Below are 20048 nucleotides of genomic sequence, written 5' to 3'. Positions count from 1 at the left end.
CAACATTAGGAATCTTGCATCTAATGATTGTCAGACATTATTTCACTTATGTCATGTTATAATGAGGTTATTAGAATGTATATCATTGCTAATACCATTAGAATAACACATTTCTCAGTGCAGCTGTAGTGAAAATGTTAGTCATTATAGTTACTTCAAGGACAGTATGATATGTACATGAACCACTCTGAAGTGTGAATGGATTAAAAATGCTTCCCAATTAATATGTTCTCCTTAGGTGGAGGTGGGGAAAGAGAAGACCATGTACCGGAGCTACCAGCGAGGAGCCCTGATTCTGGGGCTGGTTTTCCTGGTGTTGACCCTGGGCATCTTCAGCCTTAGACACCTCTGGAGCCCAAGTCTGGGGAAGGTAAGGCCTGGCTCAGTAACAGCAGTATTGCTTCACAATCAACTAGTAAGCTAGAGTCACTGTAAAGGTTTAGTCTAGGGAGGGTAAGTGTCAATAACAGGGGGATGTCATGACTGATCATATTGCTTCACGATCAATCAGTACACTAGAGTCATGGTAAACATTTAGTCTGGGCATGGGGAGGGTAAGGCCTGTCGTATGTCAATAACTGTGGAATGTTATGATTAGGGCTGTGGTGGTCACGAAATTCCGTCAGGCAGTGTTTGTCAAGTAAATAACTGTCGGTCTCACAGTAATTGAGCATTAATTAACAGAAACACATTTAGCATCTCCTGGCTTTCACACATAGCCTACAAACCACTGACGCAGACCTTTGGAACATCTACATTTTTAAAAGTCTAATGAATCCATGTAATATAGCCTACACCTTCACGACAAATCTGTTGTTTATTTTAGACAGGTCTAAAGAAGCATGATATGAAGAAAATGTAGTCTATTTCAGAAGAACAGAATAGCATACTCTGAGATGTCCTGATGTGGCTATGCCAAATGGCTTTAGGCTACACTAGTTCATTTAGCAGACAAGATTTCCTTACAAATCCGTGGCATTATTTTGTAATATTTTATAGTATTAATAATACAATTGAACAAAGCTGAATAAAATATAAATATTTCCTCAATGGTTTGAGGGTGTGTGAACATGCGACTATTCTGTGTTGAGCATTTAACAAATAAATAGGTACTTGTCACGTTCCTGACCTATTTCTGTTAATTTGTTATATGTGTTAGTTGGTCAGGACGTGAGGTTGGGTGGGCATTCTATGTTTTCTGTTTCTGTGTTGGTTTTGGGTTGCCTGGTTTGACTCTTAATTAGAGGCAGGTGTTTGGCGTTCCTCTAATTAAGAGTCATATTTAGGTAGGCGTTGTCACAGTGTTCGTTGTGGGTGATTGTCTTCCGTGTCTGTGTCTTTACACCACATGGGACTGTTTACGGTTTGTTCGGTTTGTGTAGCCTATGTTCCTATTCGTGCATTTTTTCTTGTTTTATGTAAGTACGTCGTCTAGGTCTGTCTACACTGTTTGTTGTTTTTTGTTAGTTTAATCAAGTTCGTGTTTCCGTGAATAAAATATGTCTGTTCTCTACGCTGCGCCTTGGTTCTCTCAATACTCCTCCTCTTCAGATGAAGAGGAGGAGGACTGCCGTTACAGAATCACCCACCAAGAATCCAGAACCAAGCAGCGTAATTTGGAGCAACGGGGAAGTATACAGGACTTGTGGAGTTGGGAGCAAATATTTAACGGAGAAGGACCATGGGCTAAAGTGAATCACAGTCCATGGGAACAGCTGGAGGCAGCTCGGAGAGTGGAGGAAAAGAGAGAGAGGAACCGGAGTTATGAGGGAACGCGTCTTGCACGGAAGCCCAAAAAGCCCGTGAGTAACACCCAAAAATTTCTTGGGGGGGGGTAAGAGGTAGTGGGCCAAGGGCAGGTAGGAGACCTGCGCCCACTTCCCAGGCTTACCGTGGAGAGCGGGAGTACGGGCAGGCGCCGTGTTACGCAGTAGAGCGCACGGTGTCTCCTGTACGAGTGCATAGCCCAGTGCGGGTTATTCCACCTCCCCACACTGGTAGGGCTAGATTGGGTATTGAGCCAGGTGTCATGAGGCCGGCTCAACGCGTCTGGTCTCCAGTGCGTCTCCTCGGGCCGGCATACATGGCACCTGCCTTACGCATGGTTTCCCCGGTTCGCCTACATAGCCCAGTGCGGGTTATTCCACCTCCCCGCACTGGTCGGGCAACCGGGAGTATTCAACCAGGTAAGGTTGGGCAGGCTCAATGCTCAAGAGAGCCAGTACGCCTGCACGGTCCGATATTTCCGGCGCCACCTCCCCGCCCCAGCCTAGTACCTACAGTGCCTACACTACGCACTAGGCTACCAGTGCGTCTCCTGAGCCCTGTTCCTCCTCCACGCACTCTCCCTGTAGTGCGTGTATCCAGTTCGGTGCCTCCAGTTCCGGCACCACGCACTAACCCTCCTGTGCATCTCCAGAGCCCTGTACTCACTGTTTCTTCTCCCCCTACTAATCCAGATGTGCTTGTCCTCAGCCCGGTGCCACCAGTGCCGGTACCACGCACCAGGTATAGAGTGGGCTTTGAGAGTCCAGTGTGCCCTGTCCCTGCTCCCCGCACTAGTATGAAGGTGCGTGTCCTTAGCCCGGTGCCTCCAGTTCCGGCACCACGCACCAGGTCTACAGTGCGCCTTATCCGGCCAGAGCCATCCGTCTCCCCAGCGCCATCTGAGCCATCCGTCTCCCCAGCGCCATCTGAGCCATCCGTCTCCCCAGCGCCATCTGAGCCATCCGTCTGCCATGAGCCTGCAAAGCCGCCCGTCTGCCATGAGCCTACAGAGCCGTCCTCCAGACAGGAGCCGCTAGAGCCGCCCGCCAGACAGAAGCCGCTAGAGCCGTCCGTCAGACAGGATCTGCCAGAGCCGCCAACCAGAGAGGATCTGCCAGAGCCGCCAACCAGACAGGATCTGCCAGAGCCGCCAGCCAGACAGGATCTGCCAGAGCCGCCAGCGAGCCATGAGCAGCCAGAGCCATCAGAGAGCCATGAGCGTCGAGAGCCGTCAGCCTGCCATGAGCGTCGAGAGCCGTCAGCCTGCCATGAGCGTCGAGAGCCGTCAGCCTGCCATGAGCGTCGAGAGCCGTCAGCCAGCCATGAGCGTCGAGAGCCGTCAGCCAGCCATGAGCGCCGAGAGCCGTCAGCCAGCCATGAGCGCCGAGAGCCGTCAGCCAGCCATGAGCGCCGAGAGCCGTCAGCCAGCCATGAGCGTCGAGAGCCGTCAGCCAGCCATGAGCGTCGAGAGCCGTCAGCCAGCCATGAGCGTCGAGAGCCGTCAGCCAGCCATGAGCGTCGAGAGCCGTCAGCCAGCCATGAGCGTCGAGAGCCGTCAGCCAGCCATGAGCGTCGAGAGCCGTCAGCCAGCCATGAGCGTCGAGAGCCGTCAGCCAGCCATGAGCGTCGAGAGCCGTCAGCCAGCCATGAGCGTCGAGAGCCGTCAGCCAGCCATGAGCGTCGAGAGCCGTCAGCCTGCCATGAGCGTCCAGATTCGTCAGTCAGCCATGAGCTGCCCTTCAGCCAGAAACGGCTATATACCCAGAACTGCCCCTCAGTCCAGAGCTGTCTCTCTGTCCGGAGCTGCCTTTCAGTCCGGAGTTGCCCCTCTATCATGATCTCCCTCTCTATCTTGATCTACCTCTATTTTCTGATCTATCCCTCTGTCTGGTGCTATCCCTCTGTCTTGATTTATATCTCTGTCCCGGTGCTGTCCCTGTCATTGATGTTACTAAGAGGATTTTGTGGGGGTAAATTGAGGGTGGACATTTTTAGGGGGAGAGGGAGGTTAGGATTGATTATGGTGGGGTGGGGACCTCGCCCGGAGCCTGAGCCACCACCGTGGTCAGATGCCCACCCAGACCCTCCCCTAGACTTTGTGCTGGTGCGCCCAGAGTTCGCACCTTATGGGGGGGGGTTATGTCACGTTCCTGACCTATTTCTGTTAATTTTTTATATGTGTTAGTTGGTCAGGACGTGAGTTTGGGTGGGCATTCTATGTTTTCTGTTTCTGTGTTGGTTTTGGCTTGCCTGGTATGCTCTTAATTAGAGGCAGGTGTTTGGCGTTCCTCTAATTAAGAGTCAAATTTAGGTAGGCGTTGTCACAGTGTTCGTTGTGGGTGATTGTCTTCCGTGTCTGTGTCTTTACACCACGCGGGACTGTTTACGGTTTGTTCGGTTTATGTAGCCTATGTTCCTATTCGTGCATTTTTTCTTGTTTTATGTAAGTACGTCGTCTAGGTCTGTCTACACTGTTTGTTGTTTTTTGTTAGTTTAATCAAGTTCGTGTTTCCGTTAATAAAATATGTCTGTTCTCTACGCTGCGCCTTGGTTCTCTCAATACTCCTCCTCTTCAGATGAAGAGGAGGAGGACTGCCGTTACAGTACTCCTATATACTCCTAGGTACTCCTTAATATATAGCTATTAATGTAACTTTAGTTGTTCTACAAATGTTGGGCTATATGTTTTGATAAATTAATACATTTTAAGGCTGCATGATGTGACTAATTATGAATTGTAAAAAGTTGCTTGAAAAGCATGAGCTCTGCTTTGTTTTTTTTGTGCAGGCTGTACACACTTCATTAGTCTCATTCACAATTTGACATGCACTTGATAATATCTCGAATTTGACGGCGACGTCCCCTTTGTGGCTGTAATGCACCCTAAAAAGAATCCGTGTCTTTGTTGTGCCCTTCTCCCTGAGTGTTGTGTGCTCTCCATCACGTGATCGGGTCTTTCTCAAAGGCTACAAGTGAAGACAGACACATCGGGGATGCAACTGCGTGTGTCTTCATTGGATGAACTGTCCACATTTACTTTTCGTCAGCCAAGAAGATGAGTAGGCCTAACGATTAGCAAAAGCACGAGCCTATGTCAATCTACTATCCCCCATAGTACCATTGTCAACCTATTCTATTCTATGGGAGAAATAAATATTCCATCCATAGTCTGGGACAGTTGTGGGATGCAATAGATCCCAAATGAATACAACCACTAGCATCAACAAAAAAATGTTTAAGCAATGTGGCTGACACAACAGATCAGAACATTTAGCTTAAAATGTTGATAAACTATTAAGCTATTTCTTCACATTATAAGCGCAGCAATGGGCATATGACAGTAGGCTATAAGCGGGAATGTTCAGTTAGCGGGAAAACACCATTTTCAAAAGTGACCGCAAATGCGATTATGCATGTAATGCTTTTATTATAAAGGTACATTTTTATGGTGAAAATTATCTTCCCCAAAATTGAAACTCATGCGCTGCTTATGTATGCCAGTTAGGCTCTACACCACTTGTAAAGCGGGTTAATGTGCATAATTTTAAGAATTTGTTTTGACCACTTTAGCTGTGATACAAACCTTCAAAACATATATATCACATATCAAAACATATAGGCCTATGGACTAGGCTACATGAAATGTGTGACTATTATTCAAAAAAGTTTCTTATTGCTGGGCATCATTCAAAAGGGATAAGCTAATATTGTCACTCATCAGACTATTCTTGATTTAATCTTGTCTTCACAAATACTAAATACTATATGTGTAAAATGTATTTTAATTTAGAATGGAACATTATCATGCACCTGTCTTGAAACAGCGGAGGTCGGAAAAAATATGTCATCTATGCACTTAAATAGCGAATGGAGGACGCTTTTCCCGTGATTCATTTTCATGCCAGCCAGGTAGGCTATAATCCTGTTGTAAAAATAAGCAATATGATTAATTTTAGGATAGTTGAGAAATAAATATAACAGGTTAACCTAATAGAAAGCTGATGGGATCCTCCTCTTTTTAGTAGAGGCCATCACTCTGTTTTCTCACGCAATTGCATAGCCTATAGAAATGTAATGCAACATGAGCTCATTGGCTCTCATGAGTGTTTGATTTGATTTTCGATTACGTTTGCATTGATGTCAGAGTGATTAGAGAGACAATAGAGTGCTAAGTAGCAGGCAGTTAGCAAGTTTGGTAGGCTACTAATGACCATGAGCAGCATCAGAGCTTTGAGAAGACTAATTACCGTAATTACCGTCATTACCATGGAATTTGACTACCTTCATGACTCGTGACCGCCGGTGTGGCGGTAATACGGTCATCGCAACAGCCCTAATCATGATGACTCTTCATATTGCTTCACAATCAACCAGTAGACTAGGTTTCCATCGCTCTTATCAAACAAGCTCATGTCCGACCTTAAAACAGGTTAACAGTTACACATCTGCTCATTCTTCTCTACCTGCTCATGAAAAAGCTATATCGATGTCCTGCTACAATGCTGTATGGCCCAGCTTTTAATGGAACATTTTAATTGCTAGGATCCTGGATAAAAGACCCACTGAAGCTTATCCTGACCAAATCATATCTATGACTTTCATGGAAAATGTGTAAGAAATGGAAAGAGATGGTCACACAAAGAGCCAAAGACAGCCTCAGTCTGCATTCAGTGTATAATATAACACAGTATAATAATACACTGAATTAAAAGCTCTATTGGCCATCGAAAAGACAGTCATTTTGAAATTATTATTTCAATGTCTTGGCTGTCAAGTATGTAATTTCAAGAAGCCTTTGTGTTAAACAATGACTTCTCTGGTTAACTGCAGTGTCATTTATCATTTTGTCTATTAGCTTCTCTCTACAAGCAGTGTAAATATGTTTAAGCAATTCGTGTTCCTGATACCTCTGTCCAAACAACCTTAATTGCTGTTGACCACATTGGCAGCACTAGAACTCAAGCCTCTTCATGATATAATTGGAGTAGACTCTTGTCCGAGCCATTCATCTTGTAAAAATCCAATTCACTCACTTTTGATGGAGAGCATTTTCATTCCGCATCTTTCCCCCAGATTACCCAAGGGGGGTAGAAGCTAATTTACTCAAGACTATGCCCCAAAAAATACTTCAATAATTTCTTCTCAAGGACAATTATCCAGTATTTTGGTTCCAGGCGCTACTGTGAATAAGAGAAAATAACTGCAAATGATTTTGTTTCTTAACCAGAATATTATGACTGATAATCAAACCACCTATATGCTATATTACTCAAGTTCGGGAATATCGTCAAATAATTCATATAAATTCCATTTTAATTTATAGTAGTTATAAATATAAAAAAGACAGCATTATAGGGAGGGACAACTAATGCAATAATAAATCCCCAAATACAAGGAACTGGAACACAAAAGTACTAAAAAGCCTGAAATTAGGCAGGAATCAATGTGGCAATAGAAACAAAACAAACAGAGGACATAGGAGATACGGTATGTGAGTGAGTATATGTGGGGGGGAGTACAGGTGTGTTTGAAGATGCGGTGCCTGAGAGTTTGTGTGATTGGAAAAGTGTGATGAGTTGAAAGTGAGTGAGCAAAGAAAGTAGTTCCAAATGTCGGAACCCATTTGTGTCTGTGAGCAGAAGTTGTGACAGAGCGAGAGTCTCCACTTTTGTGCAAATATCGGATATATACGTTTATTTATTTTTGTCCTATCATGATGGATCGGTGCCCAACCCTACCTACAGAAGACATCCACCTCTGTGATCCTCTCACTTTGGAGAAGTCCTTACCTATACAATATAGTCCTACCGCAAGTAGCCTATGCAGCCAAGACAGAAAGATGAACGCGGTCATAGATCCACTAAAGCAGCCCAGTCCCCTCAAGAGTCTGAGCATAATATACAAGGATTTTCTCAAAGCTGCTAATGAGAACCTTGACGACTTCATACCTTGCTGTTGGGAATTCCGGTGGGGTAGCAAGAATGGTCCACCACCTAAAGGACATCCAGCAAACTTGACACAACCGTGGGACGCATTGGAGTCAACGTCTGCCGAAATGCCAGTAGAATGCTTTCGGCACTTTGTAGAGTCCATGCCCTGATGAATTGAGTCTGTTCTGAGGGCGAAAGGGGGGGATGCAACTCAATATTAGGAAGGTGTTACATAAGTATTCAGACCTTTTACTCAGTACTTTGTTGAAACATCTTTGGCAAGGATAACAACTTTGAATCTTCTTGGGTATTACGCTACAAGCTTGGCACACCTGTATTTGGGCAGTTTCTCCCATTCCTCTCTGCAGATCCTCTCAAACTCTGTTAGATTGGATGGGGAGCATTGCTGCATAGTTATTTTTAGGTCTCTCCAGAGATGTTAGATCGGGTTCAAGTCCAGGCTCTGGCTGGGCCACTCAAGGACATTCAAGACAACTCCTGCATAGTCTTGGTTGTGTCCTTAGGATTGTTGTCTTTTTGGAAGGTGAAACTTGGCCCCAGTCTGATGTCCTGAATGCTCTGGAGCAGGTTTTCATCAAGGATCTCTGTACTTTGCTCCATTCATCTTTCCCTCGATCCTGACTAGTCTACCAGTCCCTGCCGCTGAAAAACATCCCCACAGCATAATGCTGCCACCAGCATGCTTCACCATAGGGATGGTGCCAGGGTTTCTCCAGACGTGACGCTTGGCATTCAGGCCAAAGAGTTCAATCTTGGTTTCATTAGACCAGACAATCTTGTTTCTCATGGTCTGAGAATCCTTTAGGTGCCTTTTACCAAACTCCAAGCGGGCTGTCATGTGCCTTTTACTGAGGAGTGGCTTCTGTCTGGCCACTCTGCCATAAAGGCCTGATTGGTGGAGTACTGCAGAAATGGTTGTCCTTCTGGAAGGTTTTCCCATCTCCACAGAAGAACTCTGGAGCTCTGTCAGAGTGACCATCGGGTTATTGGTCACCTCCCTGACCAAGGCCCTTCTCCCCCGATTGCTCAGTTTGGCTGGGTGGCCAGCTCTAGGAAGAGTCTTGGTTGTTCCAAACTTCTTCCATTGAAGAATGATGGAGGCCACTGTGTTCTAGGGGACCTTCAATGCTGCAGAAAGGTGCCTCAACACAACCCTGTCTCAGAGCTCTACGGAAAATTCCTTCGACCTCTTGGCTTGGTTTTTTCTCTGACATGCACTGTTAACTGTGGGACCTTATATAGACAGGTGTGTGCCTTTCCAAATCGTGTCCAATCAATTGAATTTACCACAGCTGGACTCCAATCAACTTAAAGAAACATATTGTCGTACCTTGAACATTAATCTGGGAACTGTTATTTATCTCATCGACTGACTAACAATTAACTCATTATGATATGGGGCACCACGACAGCGGATCTTTAAAGAGTTACCTGAAATCATGTATAAACAGTCAACTTATTAATCATGACCTCGTATCATATCATAATTCTGAACAGTCGAATACCTCCTTGCATCAGCAAATTAGTTTTATTATTTACTTGCTAATTAAATGGTAATACAGGAAAAACATACACACTTAATATGTTAAGAACAGGTCCCTAGCAGACTGACAACAATATGGTTGCTTGTTACAAAAGACATGGAGAGTGCGAAAGAGAGAGATGGACAGAGACACCTGTCACGTTCCTGACCTATTTATGTTAGTTGTTATGTGTGTTAGTTGGTCAGGACGTGAGGTTGGGTGGGCATTCTATGTTTTCTGTTTCTGTGTTGGTTTTGGGTTACCTGGTATGGCTCTTAATTAGAGGCAGGTGTTTGGCGTTCCTCTAATTAAGAGTCATATTTAGGTAGGCGTTGTCACAGTGTTCGTTGTGGGTGATTGTCTTCCGTGTCAGTATGTATGTTCGTGCCACACGGGACTGTAGCGTTTTGTTTGTTTCGTTTCGTTTCGATGTCGTCTGTTTCCTGTACGTAAGTTTATGTTTAGTTATGTAAGTTTATGTTCAGGTTTCGTCAACGTCGTTTTCTTGTTTTGTAGTTTTGAAAGTGTGTTGTTTCGTTTCGTGTTGCCATCGTATTCATAATAAAGATGGCTTATTTCCCAAATGCTGCGTTTTGGTCTGAAGATCCTTCTCTCCTCACCTCATCCGAGGATGAGGAGAGCGTCAGCCGTTACAACACCTAACGTTGGTACATTTAGAAACTACTCTCATTTATAGAACTCCAATACTTTGCACACTAACCCCCACCCGCTTGTAGTAAGAAATCATGAAATTATTTTGTGAAATTCCTTGGTTCGCCGTGTATCTCTGTCGGAACCAGGCCCTCTTGGAAAGGGGGTTGGGCCTTTTCGCGGCATGCTTGTAAGGCTCTGATGGACCACAAATGGTCCCAAAAAGTATTCTACTGTTGTTCTTCTCTGCAGTTGTCTGGTATCCGGTGACTTGTTGTGTAGTCCTGAACAGAACTACAGACTTGATTTCCCTTCCATTCACTCTGAAAGATGCCTCTTTGAAGATAGGCTATCCAGCCGTGTCGATGGTTCCCTGTGGGGTGATGAGAGTAGAGTAACATGATGGTTTGAGCAGAGTAGTAGAATGGTCCCACTCAATTCGCTTTTCTAGATACTTTACTTAGGACAGTGATTGTCTGGGAGGTGAGTTTATCATCTCTACCTCGTGTTGAGATTCAAAGTTCAAACCACTTTAAACGTAAAGCTGCAGCTCTACGTCTCCCTGGTCTGATATGTTCATTCTTAACCCATCATTTTATGCAGATTGTTCAAAATGAGCGGTTCCGTCAGGCTGACACACTCTCTGACCTCACTCAGGGATGTGACGTGTCACTGTGTAAAACAATTATCTCTTGTAGTTTCTCAAAAACAAACAAAACGACAGTGTTCTGTAGATCGCCTCTGACCATTCCCCACGTTCTATGTTAGAAATATTGTTCTAGAAGTATAATTTTGAATGTGTTAGAGTTTGGATGGGAAAAAATATTCTTGAAATAAAGCATATTCCTTGGGTGAATTTGGAGAGGGAGAACAGAATGTTCTGTCCTTGATTTCCAACAGGTTAACCCCCTGCAGTAAATGTGATATTTGTAATACATTTGCAAAAAATTCTAAAAAGCTGTTTTTGCTTTGTGGTTATTGGACATTGTGTGTAGATTGATGAGGGGGAAAAAACTATTGAATCAATTTAAGAATAAGGCTGTAACGTAACAAAATGTGGAAAAAGGGAAGGGGTCTGAATACTTTCTGAAAGCACTACAGTACAACTGAGGCGATAGCGTTAGAAATGCTGTCGGCTGCTTATTTGGTTCTGTTCTGTAGGTAGCACTTTGTGCTCTTTTCAAAGGTTGGGTCCCAGTCTCTGGGAAGCCCTAGGGTCCTTGTGTGCAGGGGTGGTCTGCCAGTCATGGGGACGACAATCCAACTGGGGATGGGGGGAGGTTTTAGCGGGTGGAATATTGGAGGACAATTGGAGTTTTACTCAGTCGCAGCAACAGTATGCTTAACATTGCACATATCATGGTACATCTATATGGACACTAAATCATCATGGTACTTTTTAATGGTAAGTTTACAAATATATATTATGGTAACTACAATTTAAACTTGTATCTCATTACGGTAAGTGGTGAAATAAGTATAGCTAGTTAAAATTGACATGGCTTAGCTAAGAAAAGGTGGTAAGTCTTTACCTGCCTAAAAGAGAAGGAATATGTCAGAGCTGCTAGGAGTACTGGGTGGAGGAGTCAAGCGCAGAGAGCAGGGATTCAAGAACGTGGATTTATTTTCCAGTAGACAGTGAAAAACGATCATGCCCTAAACACACGGGCGCATGAAAATACGAGTCCAAAACACAGGACTAAACTGTCCAGAAAAAATAATAAATCCACAATACAATCCAACACCAAATAACAGAGAAACAAGCCCGCACAAAAGCCAGCGGGCTTACTGCCCTTAAATAGCCTACCCACAAAACTAAACTCAAAACAGGTGCACCCAATCAGCCCAAACTAACAGAAACAAAAAGAATAGAATCGATGGCAGCTAGTAGGCCGGTGACGACGACCGCCGAGCGCCGCCCGAACAGGAAGAGGCACCATCTTCGGCGGGAAACTCATTCTAAATTTTTTGATGAAGTTGTGTGGAAAAAGGACAGGGGGGTGAAATACACTTCTCCCATGGACAAAGTAACTCAAAAGGGGTGATGATATTAATTAACAAAAACTTAGATCCGAATGTGCACACTGTCCAAACAGATCCGCAAGGAAGGTGGATCCTTTTAAGTGTACCATTGGACGATAAATATATTTGTCTCGATCTAGTGAGATATACATGGTGGACGCTCCATCAAGCTAGTCATCTTGGCTACTGTCTTATACCATTGATGCTGGCACCCAAAGTTGTTAATTAATATGGGACAGAATGCCATTAAATAATTGGCATACACATTACTCTTACGGCATTTCCACATAGGCGATGATATTGGAAATGTCACAACTCTCTCTCTTGGGTGAGGATCATAGGCGCCAGATCAGCTCGCCCCCCCTCTCTTTCGCTCTCTCTCTCTCCCACCAGAGTTTTATTACTTAACAAACGGATCGTAAATACCTTGCAGAAACTCCCTTCTGGTTTTGGTTTTAAATATACTTAAGTGTAAAACTATAAATCATTTAAAATGTCTTAAATTAAGCAAGCCAGATGCCACGGTTTTCTAGTTTTTTTTAATTTATGGATAGCCAGAGTTACAAACCAACATTGAGATATAATTTACAAACAAAGCATTTGTTTTTAGAAAGTCCGCCAGATCAGTGGCAGTTGGGATGACCAGGAATGACCAGGACCAGGTTTCTTTTGATAGGGATGTGAATTGGATCATTTTCCTGTCCTGCTAAGCATTCAAAATGTAACGATTACTTTTGGATGTCAAGGAAAATGTCTGGAGTAAAAAGTATATTATTTTCTTTAGGAATGTAGTGGAGTAAAAGTAAAAGTTGTCAAAAATGTAAATACCTCCAAAAACGACTTAAGTACTACTTAAGTACTTTACACCACTGCTTTAACCTACATAACATCGATGCTACAGAAGCCATTTTTGTATGGGACACTTTCAAATGTTTCTTTAGACGCCATGCAATTCAATACTCATTTTTTTTCAATTATGTATTTCCAGTGCCTACAGAATCCCTTGACTTATTGCACATTTTGTTGTGTTACAGCCTGAATTCAAAATAATACAAATAAAAAATCATCCCACCAGTCTACGCTACACACAACACCCCACAATGACACAGTGAAAATATGTTTTTAGAAATGTTTAATCATTTCTTGAAAATGACAGAAATAGCTCGTTTACGTAGGTATTTACATCCCTGAATCAATACATGTTAGAATCACCTTTGACAGCGATTACAGCTGTGACTCGTTCTGGGTAAGTCTCTAAGAGCTTTTCTTACCTGTATTGTACAATATTTGCACATTATTATTTAAAAAATGCTTCAAGGTCTGTTAAGTTTGTTGTTGATCATTGCTAGACAGGCCTTATTTAGTTGTGTCATATTTTCAAGCCACTCAAGGACTTTTTTTTTTTTATTAATGGGGGGTGGCATCCACTCCCGAGGACAAAAATAAACTCTGTTTTTACAGCTGTTTCTTTCGTACATGTACATTGTACACACATGTCACTTTTTTTCTCTTTATTTCTTACAGTAGCCACACAAAAAAATCATATAACATTTTAATATACAGTGCTGTGTGAAAAAATGCTGTAAGAATGCTTTCAAAAATAGACATGTTAATAGACTATTTGTATCAACTAACTAAATTCAAAATGAGTGAACAGAAGAAAAACCTAAATCAAATCCATATTTTGTGTGACCAACCTTTGCCTTCAAAACAGCATAAATTGTTGTAGGTACACTTGCACAAAGTCAGGGATTTTGTAGGCATATAGTCAGGTGTATGATTAAAAAATGATACCAAACAGGTGCTAATGATCATCAATTCAATATGTAGGTTGAAACACAATCATTAACTGAAACAAAAACAGCTGTGTAGGAGGAATAAAACTGGGCGAGGAACAGCCAAATTCAGCTAACATGGTGAGGTTGCTGAAGACAGCATACACCATGACAAGACTGAGCACAGCAACAAGACACAAGGTAGTTATACTGCATCAGCAAGGTCTCTCCCAGGCAGAAACTTCAAATCAGGCAGGGGTTTTCAGATGTGCTGTCCAAGCTCTTTTGAAGAAGCACAAAGAAATGGGCAATGTTGAGGACCGTAGACTCAGTGTTCGGACAAGGAAACTTACTGCAGCAGATGAAAGACACATCATTCTTACTTCCCTTTGCAATTGGAAGATGTCCAGCAGTTCCATCAACTCAGAATTGGCAGAAAACAGCGGGACCCTGGTATACCCTTCTACTGTCCGGAGAAGTCTGGTCAGAAGTGGCCTTCATGGAAGACTTCCGGCCAAAAAGCCATTCCTCCGACGTGGAAACAAGGCCAAGCGACTCAACTATGCACGAAAACACAGGAGCTGGGGTGCAGAAAAATGGCAGCAGGTGCTCTGGACTGATTAGTCAAATTTGTTAAATATTTTGCAATAGCAGAAGGCAGTTTTTTTGCCGAAGGGCGAGAGAGGTACACAAATGAGTGTCTGCAGGCAACAGTGAAGCATGGTGGAGGTTCCTTGCAAGTTTGGGGATGCATTTCTGCAAATGGAGTTGGGGATTTGGTCAGAATGAATGGTTATCTCAATGCTGAGAAGTACAGGCAGAGACTTATCCATCATGTAATACCATCAGGGAGGCATCTGATTGGCCCCAAATGTATTCTGCAGCATGACAACGACCCCAAACATACATCGAAAGTCATTAAGAACTATCTTCAGAGTAAAAAAGAACAAGGAGTCCTGGAAGTGATGGTATGGCCCCCACAGAGCCCTGATCTTAACATCACCGAGTCTGTCTGGGATTACATGAAGAGAGAGAAGCACCTGAGGCTGCCTAAATCCACAGAAGAACTGTGGTTAGTTCTCCAAGATGTTTGGGCCAACCTACCTGCCGAGCTCCTTCAAAAACTGTGTACAAGTGTACCTTTAGAAGAATTGATGCCGTTTTAAAGGCAAAGGGTGGTAACACCAAATATTGATTTGATGTAGATTTTTCTTCTGTTCACTCACATAGCATTTTGTTCATTGATAAATATAACATATTAACATATCTATTTTTGAAGCATTCTTACTTTACATTGTGTCACACCTGCCTAAAACTTTAGCACAGTACTGTACATTACATCTAGATAGATAGCACATATACATACAAAATTGTGTTTTCAGTCATAGCTATTATAGAACATGAGCTTTTAAACCCACCTCTCAGCTACTCTCAGTAAACCCCCCTCTTATGATTTCCATGTGCCATGATGGTTTACATAAATTATGAACCTGTCTAATAGCAAAGTATCTACAGATTCTAAGTTAAAGATACAGTTTTTATTAAAAGTATTATTATATTGTTGAAGGATTGACTATGGTTTTCCAAATCTCCCAATAATGCTATTTGTAGGGTTCATTTTAGATACATGTTGTGTTTCCTTCCTTTCCAGCAACTGAGTTAGGAAGGACGCCTGTATATGTGTAGTGACTGGGTGTATTGGTACAATGTCACGGCCGTCAAAGAGAGGAGACCAAGGCGCAGCGTGGGATGCGTACATACTAAATTTATTTAAAGAACGAACACTAAACAAACTAACAAAATACCAAACGAACCGTGAAGCTATACAAAAATTAGTGCTGACAGGCAACAACACAGACAACTACCCACAAATACAGGTTGGAAAAGGCAACCTAAGTATGGTTCTCAATCAGAGACAACGATAGCCAGCTGCCTTCTGATTGAGACCCACACCCGGCCAAACACACAGAAATACAAATCATAGAAAAAGGAACATAGAATGCCCACCCAAATCATACCCTGACCAAACCAAAATAGAGACATGAACAGCTCTCTACGGTCAGGGCGTGACATACACCATCCAAAGTGCAATTAATAACTTCACCATGCTCAAAGGGATATTCAATGTTGCTTTTTTTCACCCATCTACCAATAGGTGACATTCTTTGCAAGGCATTGTAAAACCCTGGTCCCTGGTCTTTGTGGTTGAATCTGTTTTAGAAATTCACTGCTTGACTGAAGGACCTTACAATTATCTGTATGTCAAAGATAACCCTGAAGGAGCTGCAAAGCTCCACAGCGGAGATTGGAGTATCTGTCCATAGGACCACTTTAAGCCGTACACTCCACAGAGCTGGGCTTTACGGAAGAGTGGCCAGAAAAAAAGCCATTGCTTAAATAAAAAAATAAGCAAACATGTTTGGTGTTCGCCAAAAGGCATGTGGGAGATTCCCCAAGCATATGGAAGAAGGTACTCTGTTCAGATGAGACAAAAATTTTGCTTTTTGGCCATCAAGGAAAACGCTATGTCTTGTGCAAACCCAACCCACCCAGCATTGTGGTGGCAGCATCATGCTGTGGGGATGTTTTTCATCGGCAGGGACTGGGAAACTGGTCAGAATTGAAGGATGGCACTAAATACAGGGAAATTCTTGAGGGAAACCTGTTTCAGTCTTCCAGAGATTTGCGACTGGGACGGAGGTTCACCTTCCAGCAGGACAATGACCCTAAGCATACTGCTAAAGCAACACTCGAGTAGTTTAAGGGAAAACATTTAAATGTCTTGGAATGGCCTAGTCAAAGCCCAAATTCAATCCAATTGAGAATCTGTGGTATGACTTAAGGATTGCTGTACTCCAGCGGAACCCATCCAACTTGAAGGAGCTGGAGCAGTTTTTCCTTGAAGAATGAGCAAAAATCCCAGTGGCTAGATGTGCCATTCTTACAGAGACATACCCCAAGAGACTTGCAGCTGTAATTGCTGTAAAAGGTGTCTCTACAAAGTATTAACTTTGGGGGGAATGAATAGTTCTTTAGCACGCTAAAGATTTCTTTTTTTTACTTCTTTCTTGTTTGTTTCCCAATAAATCATATTTTTGCATCATCAAAGTGGTAGGCATGTTGTGTAAATCAAATGATACAAACCACCAAAATATCCATATTAATTTCAGGTTGTAAGGCAACAAAACAGGAAAAATGCCAATAGGTGTGAATACTTTCACAAGCCATTTTTGTTTAAATTTAACAAACTGGATGATATGGGAAAAAAATGCAAAAATAAATATTAAAATTATTCACCGAAATGTCCCTTTATTCAGATTACAACCTCTCACTTTAGGTTATTTAAAAATGAATTAATCTCCAAAATATCGCTATTTTTAAAACAAGCCATAGAAAGCTGGTTGAAATTTCAGTTTAATCCACCAGGAAAAAAACTGAATAAATATTGCAACAAATATTATTGTTCAACTCAAATATACTAATTGATGGAAAAGACATTACAAATAAGAAACAGAAATACAGTTGAAGATTACATACACCTTAGCGAAATACATTTCATCTCAGTTTTTCACAATTCCTGACATTTAATCTTAGTAAGAATTCCCTGTCTTCCACTTTATTTTAAGAATGAGAATGATTTATTTATTTCAGCTTTTATTTGTTTCATCACATTCCCAATGGGTTAGAAGTTTACATACACTCAATTAGTATTTGGTAGTATTGCTTTTAAATTGTTTAACTTGGGTCAAACGTTTCAGGTAGCCTTCCACAAGCTTCCCACAATAAGTTGGGTGAATTTTGGCCCATTCCTCCTGGCAGAGCTGGTGTAACTGAGTCAGGTTTGTAGGCCTCCTTGCTCGCACACGCTTTTTCAGTTCTGCCCACAAATTTTTTATGGGATTGAGGTCAGGGCTTTGTGATGGCCACTCCAATACCTTGACTTTGTTGTCCTTAAGCCATTTTTCCACAACTTTGGAAGTATGCTTGGGGTCATTGTCCATTTGGAAGACCCATTTGCGACCAAGCTTTAACTTCCTGACTAATGTCTTGGGATGCTGCTTCAATATATCCACATGATTTTCATTCCTCATGTTGCCATCTATTTTGTGAAGTTCACTAGTCCCTCCTGCAGCAAAGCACCCCCACAACATGATGCTGCCACCCCCGTGCTTCACGGATGGGATGGTGTTCTTGTAACGGTTGTCGTTGGTGGAAGGAGAAGAGGACCAAAGTGCAGCATGGTACGTATTCATAATAGTTTTAATAAAGAATGAATACTGAACAAAAACAACAAACCGACAAACGAACAATTTTTTAAGGTGCAAACAAATAACACTAAACAGAAAATAACTACCCACAACCCATAGTGGGAAAACAGGCTACCTAAGTATGATTCTCAATCAGAGATGTAGTGGTAACATAAGATACATGGATAACATGTAGAGATGAAGGGTGGCTGAGCATTGGAGTGACGAGCCACATGTTGGCATAGATCATGGGACCGTGGTAATGGAGATCTACTGGGGGACGTTCTGACCCTCTGACCCTTGTGTGTTCTCCATTGTGCTGGCAGATTGACCAGACATACGGGCGCCTACTGGGCGCCTACTGGGCGCTTTGACACACTAGATTTATAGTCTACCCATTCCACTAGAAAAGCATACATACCAGAGAAATATGCCTGGGGTGGCTGGACACTAATGAACAAGAAACACATAGTCTGCTGATTCCATTTGAGTGAAACTGACCAGACACATAGACGCCTATAAGCAATTGGATGCCCTAGGGATGGGGGGGCACAAAGAGTGCATTGATTTAGTGGTGAAGGGAGGGGACACAGAGTATGTTGACACACTAAGATAGAGGGTCTGACCACTATTATAATTTAACTGAAAGCAGATGATGGGCGTTAGTATGCGTGAACAAGCAGGAAGCCTGAACTAAAAAGATAATGATGGCAGAAAGAATAGGGGGGGTATGCTTATTTGCATATGGGGTGGACTCATATGCTATTTGTGTATAAAGAGCGAACCAGTGCTCTGGGAGTGTGTGTGTTCCGCGGACATTCCAGATTGCAATACAATTGTAATAAAAACATTTATTTGAGTTCACAAAAGTTCTTGTAAGAGTTATATTTGAAGTGATTTTCCACGACAGAGACAACGATCGACACCTGCCTCTGATTGAGAACCATACTAGGCCAAACACATAGAAATATAACGACTAGAACAAAACATAGAAAAACAACATAGAATGCCCACCCCAACTAAAATAAAGACATAAAAAAAAGAAATAAGGTCAGAACGTGACAGTTTTTCGGCTTGCAAGCCTCCTCCTTTTTCCTCCAAACATAACGATGGTCATTATGGCCAAACAGTTCTATTTTTGTTTCATCAGACCAGAGGACATTTCTCCAAACAGTACGATCTTTGTCCCCATGTGCAGTTGCAAACCGTTGTCTGGCATTTTTATGGCAGAGCAGTGGCTTCCTCCTTACTGAACGGTCTTTCAGGTTATGTCGATATAGGACTCGTTTTTACTGTGGATATAGATACTTTGTACCTGTTTCCTCCAGCATCTTCACAAGGTATTTTGCTGTTTTTCTGGGAACGATTTGCACTTTCGCACCAGAGTACATTCATCTATAGGAGAGAACGTGTCTCCTTCCTGAGCGGTATGACGGCTGTGTGGTCCCATGGTGTTTATACTTGTGTACTATTGTTTGTACAGATGAGCGTGGCACCTTCAGGCGTTTGGAAATTTCTCCCAAGGATGAACCAGACTGGTAGAGGTCTACAATGTTTTTTCTTAGTTCTAAGCTGATTTCTTTAGATTTTCCCATGATGTCAAGCAAAGAGGCACTGAGTTTGAAGGTAGGCCTTGAAATACATCCACAGGTACACCTGCAATTGACTCAAATGATGTCAATTGGCCTATCAGAAGCTTCTAAAGCCATGACATAATTTTCTGGAATTTTCCAAGCTGTTTAAAGGCACAGTCAACTTAGTGTATATAAATTTCTGACCCACTGGAATTGTGATACAGTGAATTAATATAAGTGAAATAATCTGTCTGCAAACAATTGTTGGGAAAATTATTTGTGTCCTGCACAAAGTAGATGTCGTAACCAACTTGCCAAAACTATAGTTTGTTAACAAGAAATGTGTGGAGTGGATGAAAAACGAGTTTTAATGACTCCAACCTAATTTTAAGTAAACTTCCGACTTCAACTGTACCTTATTTACATAAGCATTCAGATCCTTTGCTATGATACTCGAAATTGAGCTCAGGTGCATCCTGTTTCCATTGATCTCCTGTGAAAAATTCTATTGATTGGACATGATTTGGAAAGGCACACA

At 42.5% G+C, this 20048-nt stretch overlaps 1 protein-coding gene across 1 annotated transcript in view; it reads left to right on the top strand.

Moving 5' to 3' along the window:
• LOC129828025 (tenomodulin-like) overlaps nt 1-20048 on the top strand; it is a 147921-nt gene that overhangs the window by 11625 nt on the left and 116248 nt on the right. Inside the window, exon 2 of the mRNA XM_055889429.1 lies at nt 239-370. Coding sequence (XP_055745404.1) covers nt 239-370 — 132 coding nt within the window. The remainder of the gene's footprint in view (nt 1-238; nt 371-20048) is intronic.

This window comes from Salvelinus fontinalis, chromosome 29, assembly GCF_029448725.1.
Source record: "Salvelinus fontinalis isolate EN_2023a chromosome 29, ASM2944872v1, whole genome shotgun sequence".
NCBI classification, from domain to species: Eukaryota; Metazoa; Chordata; class Actinopteri; order Salmoniformes; family Salmonidae; genus Salvelinus; species Salvelinus fontinalis.
Note: the sequence above shows the minus strand (reverse complement) of the source record. Positions and strands in the feature narration are given on the sequence as shown.